Here is a 25,797-nt window from a genome sequence, read left to right as displayed (position 1 = left end):
GAGCAATTTTGGAGAGTAGGAGGAGAGTGGAGATAGAATGACTTCTTTCGTAGATGATCCACCAGCGTTTATATAGGCACATTAAGATCCCACTTCGTGGGCAGTACACATGAAGTGCGCCATCTCGCAAGTACTGACACTGACTTGGAACCAATTCGTGACCGTCGCCCCAAATTTTTCCAATTCGCGGATGTCAGCCACTAAATGGCTTCTCCACCATTTTGTCTGCGCCGCACCAGACATGGGCCCTGCTGCTATCAGGTCCATTTCGCGAACGTCGGGAGTGAGTTGATGAGAAACTCCATTTCGCAGGTGACAGCCTGGAGTTGGCCCTGAATATTTCAGAAACAATTTAATGCGGTGCTTGTTCTGGAAATTAATGTTTTTTAGATATTTAATTATATAAAAAAGCTCACACTTCTTCCTTCTTTTGTCATCACGTGCTAATTTCTTTAAAATCAAATGATATATTTTTACTACAAGTTTTCTATATGTTATTTGATATCTATATAGAGATTGAATAAATTATTATTTTTATCTATAAAAATTTAAAATGTTGACAAATTTATTAACAAAAAAAAATAAAATTAACTTTATACTTATAAAAAATAAAAGATAAATTTTTACAAATAAAATTATACAAACCTTAAAAAATTAAATAAAATTTTTAAATTATCCTCTAATATAATCTAACTTATGATGCATGGACACTGACACAGACACGGAATACGACACAATACGAGATACGCCGACACACAAATTTTAAAATCTTATAAGATACGAACACACACATACATATAAAATATATAGCATTTTTTAGATAAATCATAATGATATTTTGATGTTTTATTAATATTAAAATATATTTTTTAATTTTTTAATTATTTTTAATGTCTTATTTTAATTATATCAAGTATTTAAAATATTTTTTATTTTAATAAATAATAATATATATTATATCTAAATTTATTTCAAGAATATATGTTAAGAATAAGATTAGACACGTTGACACGTGATGGTATTTAGGTATGTCCAAGTGTGTCCGGAGAATTATTTTTTATTTTTTATTAAGACACAGTTGGATACAGCAAACACACGTGTTGAACGAGTGTTGATAAGTGTCGTGTCCGAAATGTGTTTGACACGCGAATACGGCAATTCAGCGAAGTGTTCGTATTTTATAGAACCTAACTATAACTTCTAATTTTACTCCACGCCACTACTCCAATCCCAAACTCTACCACCATTCTCTTTCAGTCCTTCTCAACTGCCACCATCACTGTCGCCATCATCACCATCACTACCCTTCTTCCTCCCTCCACCTCTTCGATCCCGACCTCAACTGTAGGCTCTCCTTCCCCGTCACTTTCCTCCCCTTTCTGAAACTCCAATTCCGTCACCTCCTCCCCTTCTATTTCATCCTTCAAATTCAACACAAATATCCATTCCATAAATTTTAAATCGCAAAGTGAACTACTAACCTAAAACACACTACAATTTTCCTTCTCCTCCAAAGCTTCAAAAGATAAGAGCTTGATTATGGTTTTGGCGTTAAATTGGAAATGGGTAACAGAAAAATGAGAGAAGATATGAAGAGTTTGAAGGGTACCATCGCATAATCAAACGTTAAAGCCACTGATAATGGTCCTCACCAAACTCGCCACCTTCTATTTCTCTGGCGACAACAATTACTAATAGATGAAATTCTCTTCTAATCTTCCTGCAAAGCCACAAAATCCGATTCACGTCAGAGACCGCATCCTCGCGTTTTGCAATGTCGGCTCGCCGTGGCTGATGGAGGTCACGCGATGGTGCTGATGGTTGGTGGACTGAAGTCGTTGTTCTCGTTGAACATGCTATGCTTGATGATCTTGATTCTACTGCTTTATTTGACGACGATGGAGTGGGAGGAGGTAGGGAGGATGCGGCCGAAAATGTTCCAGTGCTTCTCGATGAAGTGGATTAGGAAGAAATTGGTGCTTTGGGGCCAGTTCGAGGGTGGTGGTGAAGGTGATTATAGCAGTGATGGTGGTAGTTAGGGATGAGAGTAGTGACAAGGTTTGAGATTGAAAGAGTGGTAGTGTAGAGTGAAATTAGAAGTTGGACTTAAGGTCATATTAAGGTCTAGTTTGGATAAATACTTTAATTAAACTCTTTTTGAAAAAATAACTTAAAAAATAAATGTTTATATTAAAAGTAGCTTATAAATAAGTTATTTTGGGTGTGTCTGAGGTTCACGTTGGGGAATAAAAAAGTCTGTTTGAGCGTTTTGAACTTCTCATTGTTACGTTTGGCAACTTTTTGGAACCACTAACCCATAAGTGCTTTCACCTCTGAACGTAAGTTCACGTAAAACTAAAAATTCTAACTTCTGCGTTCACGTTGGGAAGGCTAATTACTATTGGAGGAATTAGGTAATAAATTTATTCCATATCTACCAACTGTACCCTTCATTTCTTCTATAAAAAGGATGCACATAACCACATAATTTTACAGTAATTCTCTGTATGTTTTTTGTTACAGATTTTTTTCCATCAAACTCTTTCAGATTTGTTTCCATCACTGCCAAAGTAAAGATTTTAATTTTTTTCATTATTTTTAATTCTTTCTTTCATATTTTAATTTTTATGTTTTTTATTGTATTTTTTATTTATATGATAAATATTTTTCATATTATTTTTTTAATATTCTGATATTATTTTTTAATTTTTTATTGTTATATTTTTATTGTATTTTTTATTTATATGACAACCATTGTTGATATAAATTTTTATTTTTGTTTATATAAATTATCTTTTATCATTTATTGTCCTATATTTATATTGTGTATAAAATTTTTTATTTTTTATTTGATTTTATTCATATAAATTTTATTTACTTTTTATTATAATTTTTTTTTCATATAATATATGTTGTTGGTTGTAATTATTATATACTATGTTTGTATAAATTTTTTTTTATTGTACTTTATTTTTGTTTTTATTATATACTAATTATAAGTAACAAAAGAGTTCCTGCCTCAAAGCAAATTGCAGATGTAATAAGTAGAATTGCCTCTGTATCTGAATCACGCTCAACTATTGTGTCCACATTTCTAGTACCCAGTGCATCTAGTGGGAAAGTAATGACTGATATTCAAAAGATGAAAATGATCACTAATGATTCTGATTTTCATAGTCGTTATTGTCAACTAATGATGTTTAAAATTGCTAGAGAAATGTTTGTATTCTTAAAAGAATATGAGCAAAAATTGTTGGATTGGCTCAAACATGCATCATATAATCTACCACCATTCATACAATTTTTTTTGTAATTTTCATACAAAACTAATTAAGTTATTATTGTACTCTATCTTAATTTGTTTATAAATTTTTTGTTATGCTAGAATAAGATAATAGAAAAATTTGTGTGTTGCTTATTTATCATTTTATAATATAATGTTTGTGGTATTTAATTATTGTTTTTATTATATATAATTTATTTCTTAGCTTGATATTGATAAGAATTTATTTATATTTTTATGTATAACTTAATTTTTGTTAATTAATTTGGAATGAATATGGAGTATTTATTTGAAGAGTATGAAAAAGAACAACATAAAGAATTAAAATTACTTTCCATTATAAAAGAAGAAACAGATAAATTGAAAATATTTTTACATTAATTGGTCAATATGCAGTCAATTATTTGTGTAAAAAACCATGCAAAACTAGTAAACAAACAGGTTATTTATCGGTGTAAGAAATTTTATGTGGCCATGGTATTCGTTGTTATGAAATGTTTCAGATAGAAAAACATGTTTTTTTTTTTAAATTTTGTGATGAATTAGTTGAAAATGAATTAAAATGTACAAGACAAATGAGAGTTTAGAAAATGGTTGCAATGTTCTTAAATACAGTTGGTCATGGAGTGGGTAATAGGATGATACAAGAAAGGTTTTAACATTTTGGAGAGACAGTAAGTAGACATTTTCATGAGGTATTGGTTGCTTGCTTGAGATTATCTATTAAATATATTAAGCCATCGGATTCTAAGTTTCAAAATGTTCATAGCAAAATAAAAAATAACCAACGATATTGGCTATTTTTTAAAAATGCTATAGGAGCAATTGATGATACTCATATCTCATGTGTGGTGAGCCCAAGTGATCAATCCAAATTTATTGAAAGAAAATGATATCCAACACAAAATATAATGACTATATGTGATTGTGATATGTGCTTTATTTTTACTTTACCTGGATGGGAAGGCACTGTGCTCTGTGCATATATGATGCTCGTGTATTTGATAATGTTATTACAATTCTTACCATGAATTTTCCGCGTACTCTTCAAAGTTAATTTTTATAATTTTCTTACAAATAAGCTATATTTACTTGGTTATCATATAATTAATTTTATTCCTCGTTAGGTAAATATTATTTGGTAGATGCCAGTTATCCAACACCGAAAAGATATATTGGTCCATATAAATGTGAACGCTATTATCTTGCAGATTTTAGGCGTTCTTCTGGATTTACAAATCATAATGAAGTATTTAATTATTATCACTCAAATTTAAGATGCACAATAAAAAATATTTTTGGAGTGTAGAAATATAGATTTGCTATCTTGCGACACATGCCGAAGTCCAAAATTAAAACTCAAGTGCAGATAGTATGTGCAACAATGTTTATTCATAATTTTATTAGAAGACATTTTAAAACAAATACTGAGTTTAATCAATATGAACATGCAAACATTCTTGATGGAGAAGATAATAGTTATGTTAGTGAAAATTCAGATCAAACTCTAACCATTAACTCTTCTGCAGAAGTGGACCGTATTCGAGACTCGATTAGGGATCAAATTATTAATCACATGCAGTAGAAATAATAGTGTTCTTATGTACTAATTTTGTATAAGATATTATTTTTTATGTATTTCATGAGTGTTTTATCTTTTAATTTAATATTTATTAGTGTTTTTATGTATTAAAATATATTTTGTCAATTTTTATATGTTACTTTAATTTAGTAAGTAAATATTAACTTTATTATAAAATGAATTAATAAGATCTATTTAAATATCTAAAGTAAAATAATAGAATAATATAAAAAATTATTTTAATTGATGTCTCTTTTAGTAATTTTTCATTTAAAAGTGATTTTGAATAGTATAATCCGAACAACATTTATTTTACTATAACCCATTTAATATAAAGATTACCAAACATAAATCACGTTAACACAAACTTATTTTTCATTAAAATCAAATTTACAAAATCAATTTTATGCAAACTCTCGTTTGCAAACTGTAATCCAAACACACACTTTGTGTTTAATTTTTTAGTTCTAAAAGTGTTTATTTTAAAAGAAATGTGATAAAAAAATTTATTATGAAAGAAGTCATTTTTTTAATTTTTCCATAAACACTTAATAAATAGCTTCTTAGAAAACTACAATTTAATTTTAAAAATTGTACTAGACATTAATGGTTAGTTCGCATCCTAATTTGTGTATGTAGAATGTAGTAGGCCAACAGCAACTAGGACTGACCATACTTTATGTGCGGATACCCAATTCGATTCGATTAGGACTTATTGTGGTAGAATATTAAAGCCACAACCTCCTTTTTGTAAAATCTCAAAATAACCATTAAGCAAATCATTTAAATTACTAATTTATTACGTTTGTTATTTAAAGAGTAATTTTATAAGAATTGAGAATTAGAAGAAGAGTGACAAAATAAATTATTTTTGTTTGTGTAATTTTAATTTTATTAAAAACTTAATAATTATGCTATTTATAATTTTATGTTAAATTTTTTAAAATTTTTTTATTTCAATTTGAACTTAATTTTTTATTTTTTATTTTATTAATATGTATAAAATATAGAATTATTAAATTTTATATTTGCTTAAAAAATTTTATTTTCCTGTGACTCTGTGAATAGGGTTGAGAAATTTAAAATATAGATAGAGTATGATTGAATTTTAAGAAAGCTTTTAACTTTTGAGTAGGGTTATAATATAGTCCAAACTCTATTATTGCCAGTTCTAGTAGCATTTCATTGACCAATAATAAATTCTTAAATAGAGTTTAAATTCATACCAGATTAATCCTTAATCTATCAAGATGAAAAATACAGTGAGAATTAAAAAAAAACTGTTATTTTAATTTTTGAATTTTAACGTACCACTTAAATATTTTGAACTTGAGCCAAGCAAAAATTCAAACAAAATAGGCGGATAGTCCCAGTTTTTCTTCAAAATTAAAAACAAATTGATTTTATATTTTTGTATATATATTAAACTATCGTTTCTACTTATAAAAATTAAAAATATTAAAAATTTATCGATAAAAAAACAAAATTGACTTTATATCAAAAGAGATAAATTTTTGCAAACAAATTATCTAAACCATAAAATATTAAATAGAATTCTCAAATTATTCTTTAAGGGCCGTTTGAAAAATTTCAATTTTTTTTTTTAATTTTGACTTATAAAGAATAATAATATTAAAACAACTTAATTAAATTAGAACTTATTTTAAACAATGATAACATAAAAATTCAAAAATAAAAATAATAGAATTTTAGGCATTAAACATCGGAACAACTTCTACATTCTAAACCTAACAAAAATAAGTTGAGTCATGCCAAGTTGGGAATTGAACAATCCCTGTGAATAAGTTGCCAACCATTATGATTAGTTTACTATGGCGTTTCACTCATGTGTGTATCATTATCAACATCAACTAATTTAGTGCCCGCACTATACGCGGTTTGGGTATAATGTATACATTAAAATATTCGTTAGATCGATGATTTCGATTCATAGAAAATTCATTCAAGTAAATGGTCTAATTTATATAAAGTATATTAATAAAATAATTAACAATTTGAAAATATTAGTTAACGTTATTGCACATGTATCATTTGAAAAAAAATTAAAGGACAGTAGATTTTTGTATTTGAAATAATTTTAATATTTAATAAGAAATAATTATTCAAAAGAATTATAAGCTTTTTGTTACGTCAACTAAAAAAAATAATTTTTAAGTTGATATATTTTAATAAGAGTAAAATGTATTTTTTATTTTTAAAATTTTTTAAAAGTTAATCAAATATTTAAAATTTTAATTTATTTTAATTTTATCTTAAAAGTATAGACTTGACAATTAAAATTTTTAAAAAAATTATGATCTATCCAATAATAATATATGACAACCATATTTGATTAACTTGTGTTAAGAATTATTTTTGTTAACTTTTTGTTAAATTAGTTCAAAATTTAATAAAAAAATAGTAATTAAAAATATATTTAATGTAAATTAAAAATTGTTGAGATAAAAATAAATTAAAATAAAATAAAATCTTTTTAAAAAAATTTACATATTTTAAAAATAAAAAATATATTTTAATTTTTTTAATTTATTTTTTTTGTTTGATAACTATATTATAACTTTCTAATAATTGGTGAACTAAATATTTAAATTTATTATAATACTATATATACTAATTGAATTAGAGAAGATCATAACTCCCGCTTAAAAATCATTTTCAAACTTATTGTCATGAATAAAACATTTTAATAATAATAAAAAAACGTATCTTTCTCTCTTCCACTCCCACTTGTATATACAGATATACACATATTTACTATTACTACCATTCAAATTTAAATTGGCACCTAACTTTTCACCAATCAAGAAAAAGATGCAACTTTTAATAGGTTAGAATATTAAACAGTCAGGAGAGTTGGGAACTTGGGATGCTCAAGAGTTAGAAAGCTGGATCAGATCAGGAACTATAGTTCTTGAGTCTTAGTGGATTTAGATCAGAAGTTCTCCTCACTAATTACACGCATTAAGAAAAATCAAGAGAAATAGATCACTTTCTTGTCACCAGTGGTCTTCTCCTTCTTGGAGTTGTTGACCTTGTCAAGGAAAGGATTACCGTTGATGGTGTTGACGGTGCTAATAACGGTGCAACTGATGATGCAATTTCTGCAATTTTTTTACCATGCCATCCGCCATAATTCTACAGGAGATTTGTAGCTTACCCCATGAGCAGCCATCTGAAATATAAAGGTACTTATGAGATCTGATTTGAGAGTCTCCGATTATAAGAGCGTTCTATTTCTAATAATAACAGGTGTATCTTTTTTTCGGAGATCACCAAATTATATTATTTTTGTTTTTGATTTTTCAAATTGGGTTTCTGTTGAATAGATTTAGTTTTACACATGTTGGTTTTCACTAACATAGTTTATCTGATGCAGAGATATTGCAGATTTATAGATGATACTGATGAATTTAACGGGTTGGTTATGGGATTTGCGTCGATCTACTTCTTCACCAGATTATAAGTAAGTTAGTGAGATTCTCAAAATGTGCCTGCATAACTTGATCTGTTTAAATTAATAGATTATGCCTCCATCTTTAAATTTAACAAATTAAATTAAATCTATTGTTAATGTTTCTGTAAATTTTATATAATTTTTTTTTTGACTTTTATTACGTGTTTCTCTCTTAATTTGTGTGGAGAGTCCTGCTCCTGACAATGGTGGATAGGATGATATTTAGATGAAAATTGGCAAGATTGTAGATAAAGTTTTGTTAACAAAGTGGTGACCACTCATGACAGAAGCTTCATACCATGAGGTAATTAAAAAGTAAACAATATAAGAACATGATGTTTTTTTGTGAGTATAGTTGATAGTTTTTATTACAATTGTATGATTATATGTTTATTGATTTGCCTTTTTATCTGTTATACATGATAATGGCAGTTGGCTTAATTGTTTTGCATACTTTTATCTATTTGCCTTTTTATATGCTTCTATGTTTCTATTTAGCTTCATCCAATTTGTGAAATCTCATATGTTCGAACAACTGATAATGTAAGAGATTTTTTAGGGATATTGCTTCCATGTAAAATAATACAATTTTACATAGAGATGGTTTTGTAATGATATTTTGCCAAAACTTATCATCTGGATAAATTTATTGTAACTTTGAAGTGTAAATAATCACTTTTAAATTTGAAATGTTTATTTATCATATTGATAAATGTTGATATTTAAATAGTCATTGATTGTTTTAAGGTAGATGATTTTTAAATAAATTGATTTCAGCCAACTAATCAATGCAACTCGCTGGATAACGATTCTATTGCTAATTCTCTTTAAATGTTGTTACATCCATGTGTGAGTGTATTTTTTAGGCCTAATTGAAATTTTCTTTGCGTGTATAGTGTTGTTTTACAACATAATTAAGAGGAACAGTGGGAATACATTGTTATTTTGATAGAAGGTGCTGTCATTAACTACATTTCTCTCATGGTGAGAACTATACTGGCACACCAGGTATGTTACTGATTCATAATATTCATCTTTTAACTTGTATTTTTCATGCCTTGATGTTTCATAATATTATTTGAGCATTTGATTGGGTTATCTTTGTTGTGTGTTGTGGACAATAATTATGTGTTTTATTAGTTATGTATATATTAGTTCAGATTTAGGTGATAATTTTGTTTTAGTCTGACTAATAATTGATTTGTGAGTAGTGTTTTTTTTTGTTATAGTTCAATTGATTTGTGAGTAGTGTTTTTCTTGTTATAGTTGATCACATTGTTACTGTTTTAGTATATATGTATATGCACTATTCAAATAAAAACTTGCTACAAATAACATGAAAATCATAATCATGATTAGAACAAAAAAATATGTCGAATTCCAGAAATTTTTAAATAATGAAAAAATAATTGATCTTTCAGCTTATTAAAATATAAGCTGAGAGCAAAAATATGTTGAGAATTATCCACTGCAATCTCTAGAAACTAATGGAGAATACCTCTCGTGACATAACATTCTCCGTCTCTCTTTTTTGAATTGTCTCCTCACACAATAGTAAGTGAACTCAATTAATTTGTTTACACCAGGCACCTAAAGATAAAAATGTTCATTAGTGCACATCAATAATTGAATATATAAAGATAGCGTGGTTCAATATGAAATTTGTGGTGATTTGGGCGAGTCTATCCAAAATAATATAGAATGCTTAAATAAAACTCTTCAAATCTATAAATTACCTGAGATGAACTTTGATATAAAATGTGGCAGACATATAGCCTTTGTCAAACATTCCTAAACACTTCTTTGAAAACAACATTATCTGTCTCATTGCTCCTTTCTTCTTCATGACATAAGAGTATCTTAAGACCTTTTTTATTTGTAACTCTCGAAATAGCCACATACAATTGTCCGTGGGTAAAAACAGGCTTCTTTAAAATCAATCCAACTTTTGATAAGGATTGTCCTTGACTCTTATTAATTGTCATGGCATAGGATACCATTATAGGGAACTGTCTGCGTTGAAACTTGAATGGTATTCTATGGTCAGATGGACTAAGGGTCATCCTTGGAATAAAAACTTTCTGACCAGCATTCTTTCCTGTCATGCTTTTAGCTTCAATAATGTGTTTTCCTAGCTTTGTTATCACCAATCGGGTTCCATTGCATAATCCAGCCGAGTGATCAATATTCCGTAGTAACATGATAGGTGTTCCTACCTTGACTGTCAACTCATGGTTTGGAATCCCCGAACACCTAATTGTGTTTAGAAATTCTGGAGTGTGTATTGATGCGATTAACTCATTAGATGGCTCTGTTGGACATGCTTTGTCAGAACTATAGTATGTTTGTGATTCACATGGATTTAAACTCATCATGTATCGGTTAATCTCATCTACTATTTGCAATGTTGGGGCAAGGATAGCTCGATCTTCGACTTCATAAACAGAATTTGAAGGCCAAAACATCTCGGGATAAATTGCTCTACATATAGCAGCTATAGGATCCTCCCATTCTTTTATCAGAATGTCATTGGGAATTTGAATTGTATCAATTCCATCTTTAGACTCCCCGCATTTACCATCGCCAATGCTTAGTATCCATTCTGCAAAATCCTTTAACTCAGACGAATGTACATTAGCATCATCCGCTTGTAGCCGCATATTTCTTGTTAGTTTCAACATGTTGCAACTATTCCAAATGTAGGATGAATTGATAGTCGCATTCACAATATCCTGCCTGCTTCCTTTGGGTATAACAGGGAGTATCTGTCTAAAGTCACCACCAAACACAATTGTTTTCCCTCCAAAAGGTTGCTCTTCACTATGAACATTCTTGAATCTCAATAAATCTCGCATTGTCCTATCAAGTGCTTATATACAATGCTTATTGACCATGGGAGCTTCATCCCAAATAATAAGTTTTGTTTTTATGATCAATTCTGCCAATGCACTGCCCTGTTTTATATTGCAAGTGGAAAACTCATCAACATTAAGTGGTATTGCAAATCTTGAATGAGCTGTTCTACCACCTGGTAATAACAAAGCAGCTATGCCACTTGAAGCCACCGTCAAGACAATTTGACCTCTTGATCTTAACCCTGATGCCAATGTCTTCCAAACAAAAGTTTTTCCTGTTCCACCATATCCATATAAAAAGTAAACACCACCTACTCCATCATTGACAGATTGCATAATCCTATCATAAACATGGTGTTGTTCATTTGTCAGCTGTTGTAAATAAAGGCTATGTTCATCAGCTAATCTGTGTCTATCATATTGTTGCTCATCAGAAATTAACCGATTGATGCCGCTTGAAACCAAATGAGAGGAACACATTTCCATATCTGGAAATGGCATGGAAGAGAACTCTTTTAGACTCTTGTTGTAAGTCTTCAATTTATTCTCAATATCTATAAGAGTTAGATCCTTCAATTCCTGCTCTGTTAAACTTAAATCTGTGAAAGACACCAACGTAATGGAGAGAGTTAAATGTGTAAAAACACATAGAAGAAACTACTATCAAGATCACTTTTCAAATTATTATCATTTTACAATATACATGATTTCATATTCATAAACACATTAAATGGTAATTTAACTTTTTGAGTAGTTATACAGAGTAAAATATCTTTTTTCTTCTATTTCTTTACATTAATATTGATTGTATACATTCTAAATATGAACAAACATTGTTGATAATAATTTCTTTTTGATCATAAAATCTTACTGTCTCGTATGAAGTAGTCATTGTTAATGCCTAATTTACAAAAAAAATTAGACTTTGTTCAACTAATTTTTTATATCATGAGAACTTTTTATTCTCTATTACCACTCTTTTATTCTATAATACATTTTTTTTAACCAAACACTAATGTAATAAACCAACCAAAACAACATTATAAACCTAATCCGACCTATTAATATGTATTGGCCAGTTGTATTATGTACAAATTAATAGTATGTCAGATAACTTAGGGGTAAATCAACTTTAGAATACCTGGATTGTCAAGAATTCTCTTTTGCCTATGTAGAATATCATCAGATAAAATATGCCACGTGTTGTCCCATACATATTCTGGCCTTGTCATAGAATTTGAAAACAAAAGTGTTGCAAACAATTTTCTCAAATATTCTCCGGAACCCCAATTATTTGCTTCTTGTATTGCATCAATATATTCTCTGTCATCATCTAAAAGGCCACGTGCATAACATGCATCTCTGAAAGTTGAGTACACAGTTCCGTCAACAGTTCTGATATCTTCATAGCAAGTAGGGCCTTTGACTAAATTCAACAGTAGTCTTAAATAGTAAATTTCACCAGATCCAGGAGGCACAAAAAAAATTCTTCCAATGACTGCATGCGATTTTCGTGGAACCCATATCCGTTCTTGGGCTTTCCATACAAACTTAGTAGGAAGCTCAGCAAATGTTAGGGACCTAGCCTCTCGATATTCTTTATTTGCTTCAAACCAACCAAGAAACATAGATTCCTTTACCGAAGCCTCTCTAGCTACCTCATCTAAGTTGTCATGGTCTTTGAATATCACATTTTGCTCATCCGGCAAATGAAACCCCAACCTAACGACTGAAGGATCTCTATAGTGAATGCTATAACCGAAAATCCTCCAAACTGCTTCACATGGAGATATGTATCTACAATCATAGTACATACTAATCTCATCGATTTCATCACTTTCTACGTCTTCACCAACACTTTTGTAAAATGCAGTAGTTACACGATCATTCCCTTTATTCACATACTTAAACAAATATTTAATTGATCTCGATTGATTACACCACTCAACATTAATGTGTGCACCATACCTCAGCAGCAAAAACCTATTATGTGGGACTACGTAACAGTTATCGAGATCAACACCACTTTTATTAATAATCCTCCCATCATCTCTGCGCCTGTATAATGGATAGCCATCTTCATCAACTGTTGTCTCATCAACAAATATTTTTGGAAAGTGCCTTATGCATTTTCCATTTTCCATGCACGGTGATTGTTTTCTAAAATTGCCACATGGACCATGCATCATATGTTTTTCAACGGCATCAAAATAAACAGGATCTTTTTCTCTATCTGGAATCTCAGCTGAAATAATCTGGTCTATCTCTTCTCCAGTGGGATACTTATCATCTGGGTGTAGGAAAATTAGTATGTGGGCATGAGGCAATCCGCGTTTTTGGAATTCAATCGTGTACACCACTAAAAATATAAAAATTTATTATGTCAGCCTTTACTTGGTATAATGATTGTTTATCTAATAGCTAATGACTCATTATTATAAGCTATGAAATGGATAAAAATCATCACTCATTAATAAATTAACATGTGACTGCATCTAAACTGCTCTAAAGCACTCTATTCACTTTCAATATGATCACATTTTAATGCAAAAGACATATAACTTGCTCAAATAAAAGGTTTATATTCATAGAAAAATATCTCTATTTTTCAGGTTCTGCATATCAAAATTAACCCTATATTTATAAACAGGTGTAAAATAAAGTTGCTAAAAAAATATAATTTGGAGTATAGTCAGTGAGTCACCTGCACTAACCCTCCCAAAAATGCGATTTGCTTTGATGTCCTTGATGAGACAATCCAACTTCACCTTAAAAGCCCTGCAAACCATGTCTGGTCTATCTTCTGCACGTAGTTCTCTATTGTCAAAAAAATCTTCAAGCTCTGGCCATTTAGGATTACATGTAAATGTAATAAATAGGTCTGGATAACCCACAACTTTGCAAATTGCCATTGCATCTTGATAATTCTGTATCATATACCTAGGACCACCAGTAAATGAAATCTGGATAACCCACAACTTTGCAAATTGCCATTGCATCTTGATAATTCTGTATCATATACCTAGGACCACCAGTAAATGAAAAAGGTAGTATAATTCGCTTCCCTTTACATGAGGGTGTAGTTTCACCATTCAAAACAGCATCTTTTATTCGTTTGTACATTTCACATCTAAATTTGTCTTGATTATGACGTATATAATTCAATCTAGATGATTCAATCATTGAATAAGCATCCACCAAGAACTGTTGGAAGAGCCTCCTTGAATACAACAATGGAGATCCATCTACTAGTCTCTCTTGTATTCTAAAAGCAAAAAATTCTCTCATAGACATGTGTTGTCTCCCTTTTCCATCATTAGATGTAGGTTTGCTGAGAGAGATATCTTCCTTGAAACCATCCTCACCATAAGGAAATAAAAGAGGGTATTGTAATCCAAGATAAGCTGGATTAAGTTGATTAATCTGTTGTAATTTCCCAGTCTGTGTCTCTACGACAATGTCTCTGTCATTCTTATCAATATCAAAATCACCCACTATTAGTGCAGCAATCTCATTTGTTGACGGAAGATTATAGCGTCTACCATCCTTACCCCTTTTACCCAAGAGCCTAAGCTTCACAGAATTACGTGAGTCAACTCTCATCGACTCCCTAACCATACGAAAGGCCTTTACCAGGACATTGTGCTCGTCTAGCATCTTCTTTAAATCCTTTACAATATCTTCATGAATTAACTGGTTTTCTGCTCTGCTGTACACCAACAACAATGTACATAAGATATTTAACATTTTCTAAATAAGAAGTCTCTATACTCTCCATTATAGAATCCTAACAGGAATTTGTCGTTAAATTTTAGTATTTTGTTACAAACCTGAAAATGTTCATACGATTCTGGATTTCATTCTGTGTATCATACACATATAGCTGAGCAAACTTGGCGACATTGCCTTCTGGTGGTATGAGGCTACCCATCAAGTGATAATTTTCTCCACAAAGAATGAAGGTAGCCGGTCCTTTGCTGCGATTGATGCTTCGGTCTATCTTTGCACCCATTGAAGTGAATTGGAACATGTTATTATAAGCTCTAATGTTGTCACGAAAGTGCTTGCTTTTAGGACTATCTTCATACAACAAATTGTATAGTTCCTTTGGAGCATCTTGTAAATGGGGTATTTGAACTTGGCCTCCTTTGCAACAATTTGTATATTTAGGTTCAGTTGCTTTGTAGTGCTTGTTTGTGCGTTCATCATACCAAAAGAGTGCATTACAATACTCACATTGATGCATTGGATCTCCAATGCTCAAGTATTCAGGACCTATAAACAAATAATTAACATATTACATAGTATTCTAGACAAAATTCACTATCTTATACTAAAATAGCCAAAGTCACTGCACCTGAGCTTGCATTGTTATGTGTTGTTTTGGGCTTGTTTTTCAACAGTCTTATAATACTTGTATCTGTTTAGCAATGCTATATAAAGTGAGATATAAACATAACAAAACTTTTAATTTTACTCATGTTGAAAAACTTCTAATACCTTTTCCAGCTTGTAGTGTTCGTGTGTTGGATCCTACAACTGGTGGCGATGTCGTTGGTCCCCTAATAAACTTCCTTTGTTCTACTGGGTCAATATAAATATAGTATATTATTCAAATTCTAGACTAAGTACAATTTAATCAAGGATCATATATATAATATAAAACCACTAAACATATATTAAAAAAATTGAATTGCCTGAAAACTCATTGCTGCACCGAAATGAATTAACCTCCATATTGTTCATTTTCCCTATGTCTGGATTTGTACTTTGATCGAGACTAACTTCTTGTGTACTTGTTATTGAGCTCAAGTCTAGTTCAATAATGCTAGAATCTCTCCTGCCTAAAAATACAGATATTTATTATCGCCCTCTTATTTGCAAATACACTTGTCTATTAAGCTTTGATAACAATAGTGGAATACCTCCCGCAGATTTTTTATGAATGGTTTGCCTTTTTCCAACTAGTTTCAAAGCTCTCTCTCGTCTGGCATTCTTGGCATCATCTGTGTAGATTTGAAGTATTAACTACTTTGCTTAATGATAATGTACAGTAATTGCATTTTCAGTTATAATGCATGAAAAATATTGTCAAGATATAAATGATTGTAACTACAACAACCACCATGAGTTAATGATGGTCTTTGTATCATAGAAGTAGATTTATCAAAACAACCTTAATATTATTTTTGCTAATATAAAATACCTCTTGAGTCAGGTGTCTTGCTTGCTAGATTTCTTTCTACAGGAAAACCCAAATTAGGTTCGTTGTTGACCGTGCCTTCTAACCTTATGGAAGTTTGTATGCTTGTGTCACCATTTTTCCAATAAATATTATTCTCTTTTCCTGCAAGGTAATTTTTATATAGTTGTATGGAACCTGATTGAATCGGACGCGCATGGCTTAAATGTATTAGCAATTTCCATGGTGTCAAAGTATAAAGTTATTATTTAGTAAGAGTATTAGTTATTACTTGACAAAGGAGTTCCCATCATATGATTTAGTTCACTATCTCGAGATATTGTCGGTCCCATTATCTTCTTTGTTGGTGTCCTAATATTATCATATAGATCCGACACATCAACTTTCCTCTTGTTCTTTAAATATGTATGTATTTCTCCTGAAACCAAATATACAAATTATATTATCCTCTTAGAAAGTTTGACATATCCGAACACAATATGTACTTTGTCAGCTGGCCATGTAATGAACCTAAAGATTTAACGATTTTTAAACCAATAAACATCATTTTGCATTCTGTATTCATTCTTCTATAATCTGAGTTTTGTTCATAGTATATTTTAAAATAAATGACATTAATAACCCATATGCTTATGCACGAATATGATACCTGAAGAGGATGTGTCTGAGTTTAAGTTTATTGTTTGAAGAGGATTTCTGCACTCCTTTTGAGAACCAGTGTGAACTTCGTTTGATATCCTTGCCTTCTTCCTCTTCTCTTCAATAATAGCTCTCCTTTCTCTTCTTGCTATGGAAGCATTTGCTTTTTCCATCTTTTGTATATTCTCCATGTTAAGCCAGTGTTGATGATTGACTTAAACAACCAATGTTCACAAACTTTTTTTTGTTAGTATTACATGAGGGGTAATCGGGCAGATAATATGATGGAACTTTCTTGGTATTTGTGGGATTTTTTGCTTCAAGTGACCAAGTTCTATCACCTGATGGCAAAGCAGATTTTAATTGATACCACTAACTTATTATTGAGTATTGGTAATAGCTATTGGTAGGAATAAAAAACCGTTCGGTGACATAAAGTATGATACTCCTTAATAAGCTAATTTAGATAATCAAATGAAATTTTACTTTTTGCTCGAGTCAAATTATAATTGACATTACTAATTTGTTTATATACTTAAAAGATGTTTAAAGGTTTTATAAGTATTGCATAGAGTTTTAATGGCAAGATGCGAATCCATATTATGGAAAACCATATAGATGCCTGTTGAGAATGGTTTATCCTCATAAATCCTATAGGTTATTAACCTCCTTTTTCTAAGTATATATATTGCACATCTGATGGCCTGAATTCCTTTAAATTAACAGAGGTTCATTCTATATTTTTTATAATCTATGTAATGGATTTGTTATATCAATTTTATGAAGTTTATTTTGCTATTTTAATTGGTTTTTATATATAAAGACATCGTCACATAATAAAAATTAAAAACATTGCCATAAACATTTAACTCCAAATTACACACACATAGAATAGTAGAGTAGAACACACTAATATATGGAGGAGGTTTCTGGAAGTGATTCAAACTGGATAGAGTCCTTGCAAGTGCATAGAAATAGACTTAACATAAACATTCTCGTTCCAGTTCCTATGGAGAAGATGCTTCCTGCGGGCAGTCATGAACTTAAATCTTGATATAAGAAGATCTGTGCTCTCAGAGTCATTCGCACTCCCAAAGCTATCCCGAAACTCCATAACAGAAATAATGTCCTTTCCCACAAAGATAGTTGGGTTGTATGGGATACCAATTCCCGATACCTTGATCATTTTCTCCCACCCAAGTTTATCATTAGCTTTGGGAGTGATTTCCCAGACAACAACCTCCCTTGTGAATCCAATATTGTTATATGATATGAAACCAACGCCATTATTGAAGTTTGTGAGTGAATTATTTGATGATCTCACTTCATGTGGAACATTAACTTCAGAAAATAATCTGCTTTGCAGAGAGAAAGTGATTATAGAGGTTGGTTCTTCAAATCTAACCCCTTCCCAACCTATCCAATAGACAACACCTTTGTCTACAATATTCTTTGGGCCAAGTTTTTGAGTCTTGGTTTGGAAATTACCGGAGTAGGTCCACTCTGCTTCGTAAGAATTGTAGAGAGTCCATGAGAGTACTTTGTCTTTGTAGTGCTTCTTGTAAACATGCACTATGCGATACTCAATGGTATCAAGCACATAACTAAAAGCATATAGAGAGACCGCATGTGAGCAATGCTTTCTAGCCTTGTCAGTAACAAAAGCCATCCTCCTGGTGAGAGGATTCAATATCATAAGTGTAGAGTTGAAGCCACCTTGTGAAAATTTCAGACAAATGTTGCCCTGGTCAGAACCAATGAGAACATAATAGCCAAAGTTGTCTATGGGTATAGGAATGTTGAAATCGAACTGTTGTCCGCTTGCAACATCAACGCACAGAAACCACTTAGATTTTTCATCAAAAGGAAGATAACCAACCCCAATGATCATTTGCTTATCCCTGAGCTTGTTCTCCATGAAATGTTGTTTGACAAAGTATGGGCTCGATAGCTTGTGCCTCCATTTTTTGCTCAGCATTCTGCACTTCCCAACAGTTTTATGATGAGACTTGCTGAAAATTTTCCACAACAATTCATCGTTGATATGGGGAAGGGGGACTCTCTTGTGTGTAATGTCACTCATATTAGAAATGATTTTGAAAAGGCTTTTAGCTAGGTTAGACAAATGATTAGTAATAGATTTTTTGGTGGATTCATCCATAAGGCCGTAAATGACATTTATAAATGAATATCCTAATTAAGAAGAAATTATGGCGTTGTGCTGTTCTCTTTTATAAGTTATATTTAAACCTCAATAAAAGGTGGCACATGCACCTATATACATAGTAACTGATGATTCTTATAGAAGTGTTTCATTCATCTTTTAAAATATCTAAATTTTTGTACCTGAACTTATTTTTTACCAACATTACAAAGACAAATATAATACATAAAATCTAATATTTTATCCTTTGAAAATATGTGATTTTTATTATGGATATAAGCTTTATAGAAATTACCACATTCTATTCTTAGTTTAATCTCCTAACCATCATTTTTTATTAACGCTAAATATGGACATTTTTTTATTAACTGCCATGACTTATAGTATATGTCGAACAGTACCTTCTTAGTATGAACGAAGTAGTTAGAAGGCATATCTGAGTATATTACTTATAACTTTATATTATATTTTAATCATATTTTTCAGTAATAATATATCGGTCTACTATAGATATCTATACAAATTTTGTGATTGATTGGTGCACCTTGAATGTAGTGCCTATATCATCCTTATGGTTGATATTCCTTCCGAGTATAAGTATCACTTTTCAATATTATTTATAATTTTATGCAAACCATAAAAAGTAAGACATTATCAAATACATACTCTGCAACTATATTAGGAGATCAACTTTTAAAGCAATTTTTTTATAGGAAATAATATTTTCAAGCCATGTTCAACGGTCAAAAAGTATTCAGTAGAGCCATTTGGAATCACACATAATATTTTTATAAGTTTTGATTTTATAGTAGTTTAAATTTTTAAAAACAAAATATCTGACATTTTCCCCATCTGTATAATAAAATAATTTAGGAAATGGGCAAATACATGACTATATGCTCGTGTAGCTATATTATGAATTTTACCGGAACATTATATAATTGACAATTTATTTTAAATATATACAACTTCAAAAAATGATTTAGAATGCATTCATCTTATATTGACTGATGTGATGCTGTATTAATATTCCATGGAGTTGCTTTAGTGGATATAAGACATAATGTGGCCCATTGCTAGATATCTTTACTTTTATTTTGTAGTTTTATGCTTTTATCTTTGCTATTTATATATATATATATATATATTCCCATTTTGTGAATAACTAATTCATCTTGGATGTAGTTCCTATGAGATACATTTGAAATATTCTACTTCTGAGAGACTTTTGTCTTATCAATCTTATTCACTTTTTTATGTAAAAATTATATCTGCTTTAACTGCAAGTATTTCACCTATTGTAAATTATCAGTGAGAATGACTTACAATAAATTTTTACAATTCTTTCTTTCGTCAAATTACATTTAGATTTAATTTAAATTTCTATGTTAATAACTCTACTTAGTACGTGCTATGCTAATGCATTTAATGGTTGAATTATCAATATACATAATCCAATATTTCAATATTGAATTAGGATGATTAAAATTGTCATGTACTTATTAAATCTTTTTTTCAATTCTTCCTTATCACAATCATGATTGTAATTTCCTAATATATTTAATGTTTTTATTTGCAATGCAACGATTGAAAAAGCCAAATTTGAAAATACCTATTTTGCTGTGATTTTGAAGAGACTTGGGATTAAAAAGAGTATATAAATTCTTACGATTCTGACCATACCTATCTAAGCTAAGTCTTTATTTAGTTGGTCCTTGTAAGTTGTAATGGATGATAGATAAATGATAAACACAAAATTTGTAAACACAAAACTTATTTAATGTGTAACATTTTATATTAGTCTGAGAAGGTTATTTTAACAAAAATAAATTAACTACCGGGTCATATAGCATCGCGTGATGTCCTCCTGAACCTAAGATATGCAGTTAATAGGGGTTGGCTTTATTTAACTTTCATCCTTTTAGATAAACTCCAAGCTTTGAAAATTTCGAATAATATATATTACTATGTAAAATCAATAGCACTTTACACAACTATCATAGCTCATTAAAAGCTATCCGATTATTGACCATAGGTTCAGCGGTAGACTGTCTTAGTTGACATTTTATAAATGACAAAAGTGGTATCAACAATATTACTTTAATCTGTGGTGTTATTTGTTAGCAATGTATGGTAATGTATATTAAAAACATGTACATCGATAACCTCATTTAACACTGCTTTGTTAAGTTTTTGTACATATTGAAGACGCTTCTTCTTTACGCAATGTACATAGGAAGGACTTGATTATAATAACAATTAATAAATTTATCTTTTACTATCTATATTGTGTCTATAGCGTAGAAAAATTATTAGAGTATCCATCATGCTTTTTTTCATTGTATCTGGTTTAACATGTTTTTACATGTTTTGACCTTTCTTTTTCACGTAATGTACACAGGGATTACTTGAAATAAAGTTAGTTTTTTTATTGTATACTGTGGCTATATTTCAGAAAAAGCTTTAGGGTCTATACTTTACGTAATATCTCTTATACTATAAATTAAAATTGATCATGTGACCAACAAATTTCTTCATTGATAATAAAACTCTGATAGTTACATTTTAAATATTTATATTCATTGTTTTGAAATTGGATTAAATTTAACATATAGATAGTTCTCATTTCAAAAATTTTACCTCTATTGCCAAAGTTAGTATATTAAATAGCTTAAATCAGATTAATTATTTGTCAATATCCCTAACAAATAAATTCATAAAGGTCACATTTCACTATGTTCCAATTTATGGCATATTTATTTCATTTAATATATCTATTAAACAAAAAACATATTTAATCACTTAGGTACAACTCAAACCATATTTAGTGAACCCACTTTAGTAAAGATACATATAAGTTAGAAATTTAATATGAAACTGAATTATATGTATCCTTTCACCTATAAAAATTTGCGTAACATAGTCCATCATAAATAGATAGTTTATGTATTTCAGCTGGATATTGCTTTATATTCTACCTGACCATCTTTTCTATTAAATTAAATTCTATTAGTGTTATAAGATAAGAATGTAATTGTATTTAAATGATTTTTTTATCCTTATCTACTTTTTGTTCTAATATCACGTGTAAAATACTATTTTGACTCAATCACGATGCATATAGTAACTTTTCATACGTAGTTTAGAAATTATTATATTTTAATATCTAGCATTTCATACATATTTCACACTATTATCTAAGTAGTTGTACGGGCCATATCAAAATTTCATAGTGAATGCATACTTCTTTTTACTCTAATGTGTACATAGTTTATTTCTAACCATGTGAAACAATTTTAGTTGGTGTACATACCGAAATTAGCCATAGTATACATTAGATGATTAAATTCATTCAGAAGAATTCTTACTAAAAACAATTCTTTTAAGGTGTATATACAGGTACTTACTGACCATGTCAAAACAAAGCAAAGTATTTAGAAATAAAATTAGGAATCAATCAAGTTTCTAAGGTAAGTTCATCATAAATTGAATGCCACCTGACTAACCAAGTCTTACATGATAAAAAGATAATAAGAAAGTCATACAATTACAAAACACATAATTAGGTGACTGCAATAGAGTTTCTTTTACTACTCAAAATATAAATCAAATTTTCAATTACTCATATATCTGCATCAAGGTTAACACATTTCTGTCTCTTTCCCATCTTCCTACTGAACCTGTTGGTTGATAGCTGGCCTTCTTCCTCATCTTCATTCAGACTTAGAGGAGAATTCTTCAATCCATTGGTAATATTTTTGGATGGTGTTTTGTACTTGAGGGATGAGATGCACTCCTCCACAACATCCTATAACACATAAATAACAGAAAACTATCAGGTTAAACAATTCATCTTAAAAGCTGCCAAGAAATCTGCACTTGTTTGTAACAATATAAAAGAAAATAGATATTTTGAACATACCATAGAAGACTCAGTATCACAGTCAGTTTTAAGATTAGCCACATTTTCTGAAATTTCCAAATAGTTGTTGCAGCCATCTTCCTGTGTTTAGGGAATGAATTAGTCTGCTTAGATGTTACAGTGAATTGACCATGTATAAGAATATACGCTTATCGGTAGCACTAAATTGTTTAAAGAACTTACACTGACATTACTCGGAAGATTAGTAGACAACTCTTTGGGAAGATTTTTGTCAATGATATCCTCATCATCACAGATTTTCATAACCGTGTACACATGATCAAATTGATTAATGTTGGCTTCTTTGATATTTATCTTGAAAAGGACTCTTTTTTCCATCATGTTATCAAGTGTCTTGGGATATTCATCTCCCACTATAACCTGTACACAAATAAAACACTTCACTCTTGCTATATAGCTTATAGATAGCAATTCTTAAGAATAACAATAGGTGCTTACATCGTCCTCCATAATCTGTTCAGCTCTCTTCCCACATAGCATACTTGTTTCCTTGTCCCATAGTAGCAATCGGATGCTACCAGTTCCATCAAAAACCATCACCTCGACTTTGAACCTATAATACAAACAAAATACAAATGAACATGTATTTATTTAAAAAGTTCCATACAAATATTATACAAAAGAACCTTAGGGCTGCAGATCCATGTGTATGGTCACACTTCCCACATTCATATCTGTTTCCAATAGGAGTTTCTACTTTCTTTGGACATTTTCTACATGATTTATAGAACCAATCATCCTTCGTAACATTAATCGCAACAATACTTGCAGCAATCCAAGCTGGACCTTCCTATTAAGCCATATTAAAATGTCAAGTATTTTTGCATCAGCAACCAATCTAAATAGACATTGGGCAACAAAAATTTGAAAAAACATAGTTGTGATTACCTCATGTTGGATAAGGACTTCTTCAATTGTTTTCACTGACACAGCACCTTGTTTAAGCTCCTCAACCCCTGACCAAGCTGTTTTTGATGGAACTTGACTAATCCTCACAGAGGATGATGGTTCACCGCCAAGCAGCCTACACATTGGTTCAAAAGGATCATCAACTTCATCAACAAATATACATATAGACCACAGAATTTTTCATACAAAGTATAAAAGCAAGCCACTTTAGTGATTATATAAGATAGACTCAACTAACCTGCTCCTAAATTCAGCAACATCTTTAAGGTTGGAGTCTATGTGCAGCTGTGAAATGTCAAAATGGCTTTGGACAGATGTCTTGCCATTCCATCTGGTTGCCTTAAAATACTGGACCACAACTATTAGTGGCTCAACCCTTCCATCTTGCATGTGACGAAGTAGCTGGTCAACCATTTCACCAAATATAGTGCACCCAATCCTATTGTTTCTGAAACATTATAAATATAAAAGACATCACATTAACTCTTTGAAAATAGAAATTTCTACATACGCACAGAAATATAGTTGTTATAGTGTTGAATGTACATACTCTAAGTCCTCCAAGATAACAGTCAGTCGTTTAGTCTCCTTTCCTTTGCTGGTGATCAACTCTTTTGGATCTTCTTTACCAACTACTTCACCAATCATGTCTAAAAAAAAAAATAAACAGTACACACATTTGAGAGAACCATAGCTAGGCATTGCATTTGAATATGAAAGAAGTTGAACAACTATTTAATAAAACCAACTTACCAAACAATGCAGAGTCATCGATCTTCTCAGCATTTAGTAACTCACGGATGGTTCTAAATCGAAAAGCATTTAGCGGAAAACTGGGATTCTCAACATGACTGACGATTGTCCTATGACTGAAGAATAATAAATACTTTCCCCTTGATATGTTACCCTTTTGGTTGTCAACAACAATGAAGTTGGTCATAATGTACATTTGAAACTGAACCAAGACACCCCGCCACTTGCTCACCAGGGATTTAGGGATCGAGACTTGCAACCTTGTGCCCTGCAGTTATTTGAATATATTTAGAACTTGCTTATATCACGCAAAATTTTGAAACTTTTGAATAGAGTAAATATATTTACCTGACTATCTTCAATAATCACTTCAATGGTGCCAACTTCTCCTTCATTGTATCTGTTAGGGAGTTCCCACACACGTATTACATATACTTTGAAATTCCATTGCAGTTTTCTTGCATTTAAATCAGCCAGGTAATCAAAGGTTTGAGACATTTTCCCTTCTTTTTTTTGTTTACTTGTGAGAATGATTTGTGCATGTAATTCTTCTTTCAGATGGGATTTTATATGATACAGATGGAAAGAGAGTACAAAAAGAGAAAAATGAAGACCTTTACTGGATCCTTGTCTTTTATTTTTTGTTGAAATTTGTTAGTAAATATTATTTTTTTTCTTTATCATATGACTCAACACGTGTCGGGTGAATAGATCCACCACTTGTCGAGCACCAAATCAACCACTAGTCTCCTATTATATATAGGAAGATGGAGAGACCCCAAACTTCACTTGGTCCCAAAACCATCGAGAAAGGCAAAGGCAAAAGTTGTGAGTTGTAACTACTACCACTTAGTGAACTATGAATAGATTATTTGCTTTTGCTGATGAATTTCCTATTAGGATTTTATGTTTTCTTTGGCATTACGAATTAAAAGAGCCAATAGTTGCTGCTAGAATGGGAGTCAAAGACGATTGGATCTTTAATCACTAC

General features: G+C 30.6%; 1 protein-coding gene and 1 long non-coding RNA gene across 2 annotated transcripts; one reads left to right on the top strand and one right to left on the bottom strand.

Moving 5' to 3' along the window:
• Positions 1–8,320: 8,320 nt before the first annotated feature.
• Positions 8,321–25,573, top strand: LOC107487834 (uncharacterized). Its single transcript, XR_001591822.3, has 4 exons — positions 8,321–8,349; positions 8,528–8,644; positions 9,237–9,348; positions 25,365–25,573. It is a non-coding gene; the product is annotated as an uncharacterized LOC107487834 (long non-coding RNA).
• On the bottom strand, positions 9,636–14,483 carry LOC107487870 (uncharacterized). The gene is given in 4 exon segments (XM_016108558.3): positions 9,636–11,794; positions 12,337–13,554; positions 13,900–14,135; positions 14,218–14,483. Coding segments are annotated over 4 exon segments (3,393 nt in total). The 3' UTR covers positions 9,636–10,121.
• Positions 25,574–25,797: the final 224 nt, after the last annotated feature.

This window comes from Arachis duranensis, chromosome 5 (genome assembly GCF_000817695.3).
Source record: "Arachis duranensis cultivar V14167 chromosome 5, aradu.V14167.gnm2.J7QH, whole genome shotgun sequence".
Lineage (NCBI taxonomy): Eukaryota > Viridiplantae > Streptophyta > Magnoliopsida > Fabales > Fabaceae > Arachis > Arachis duranensis.
The sequence above is the reverse complement of the archived record's forward strand: the minus strand, read 5'-3'. Positions and strand labels throughout refer to the sequence as shown.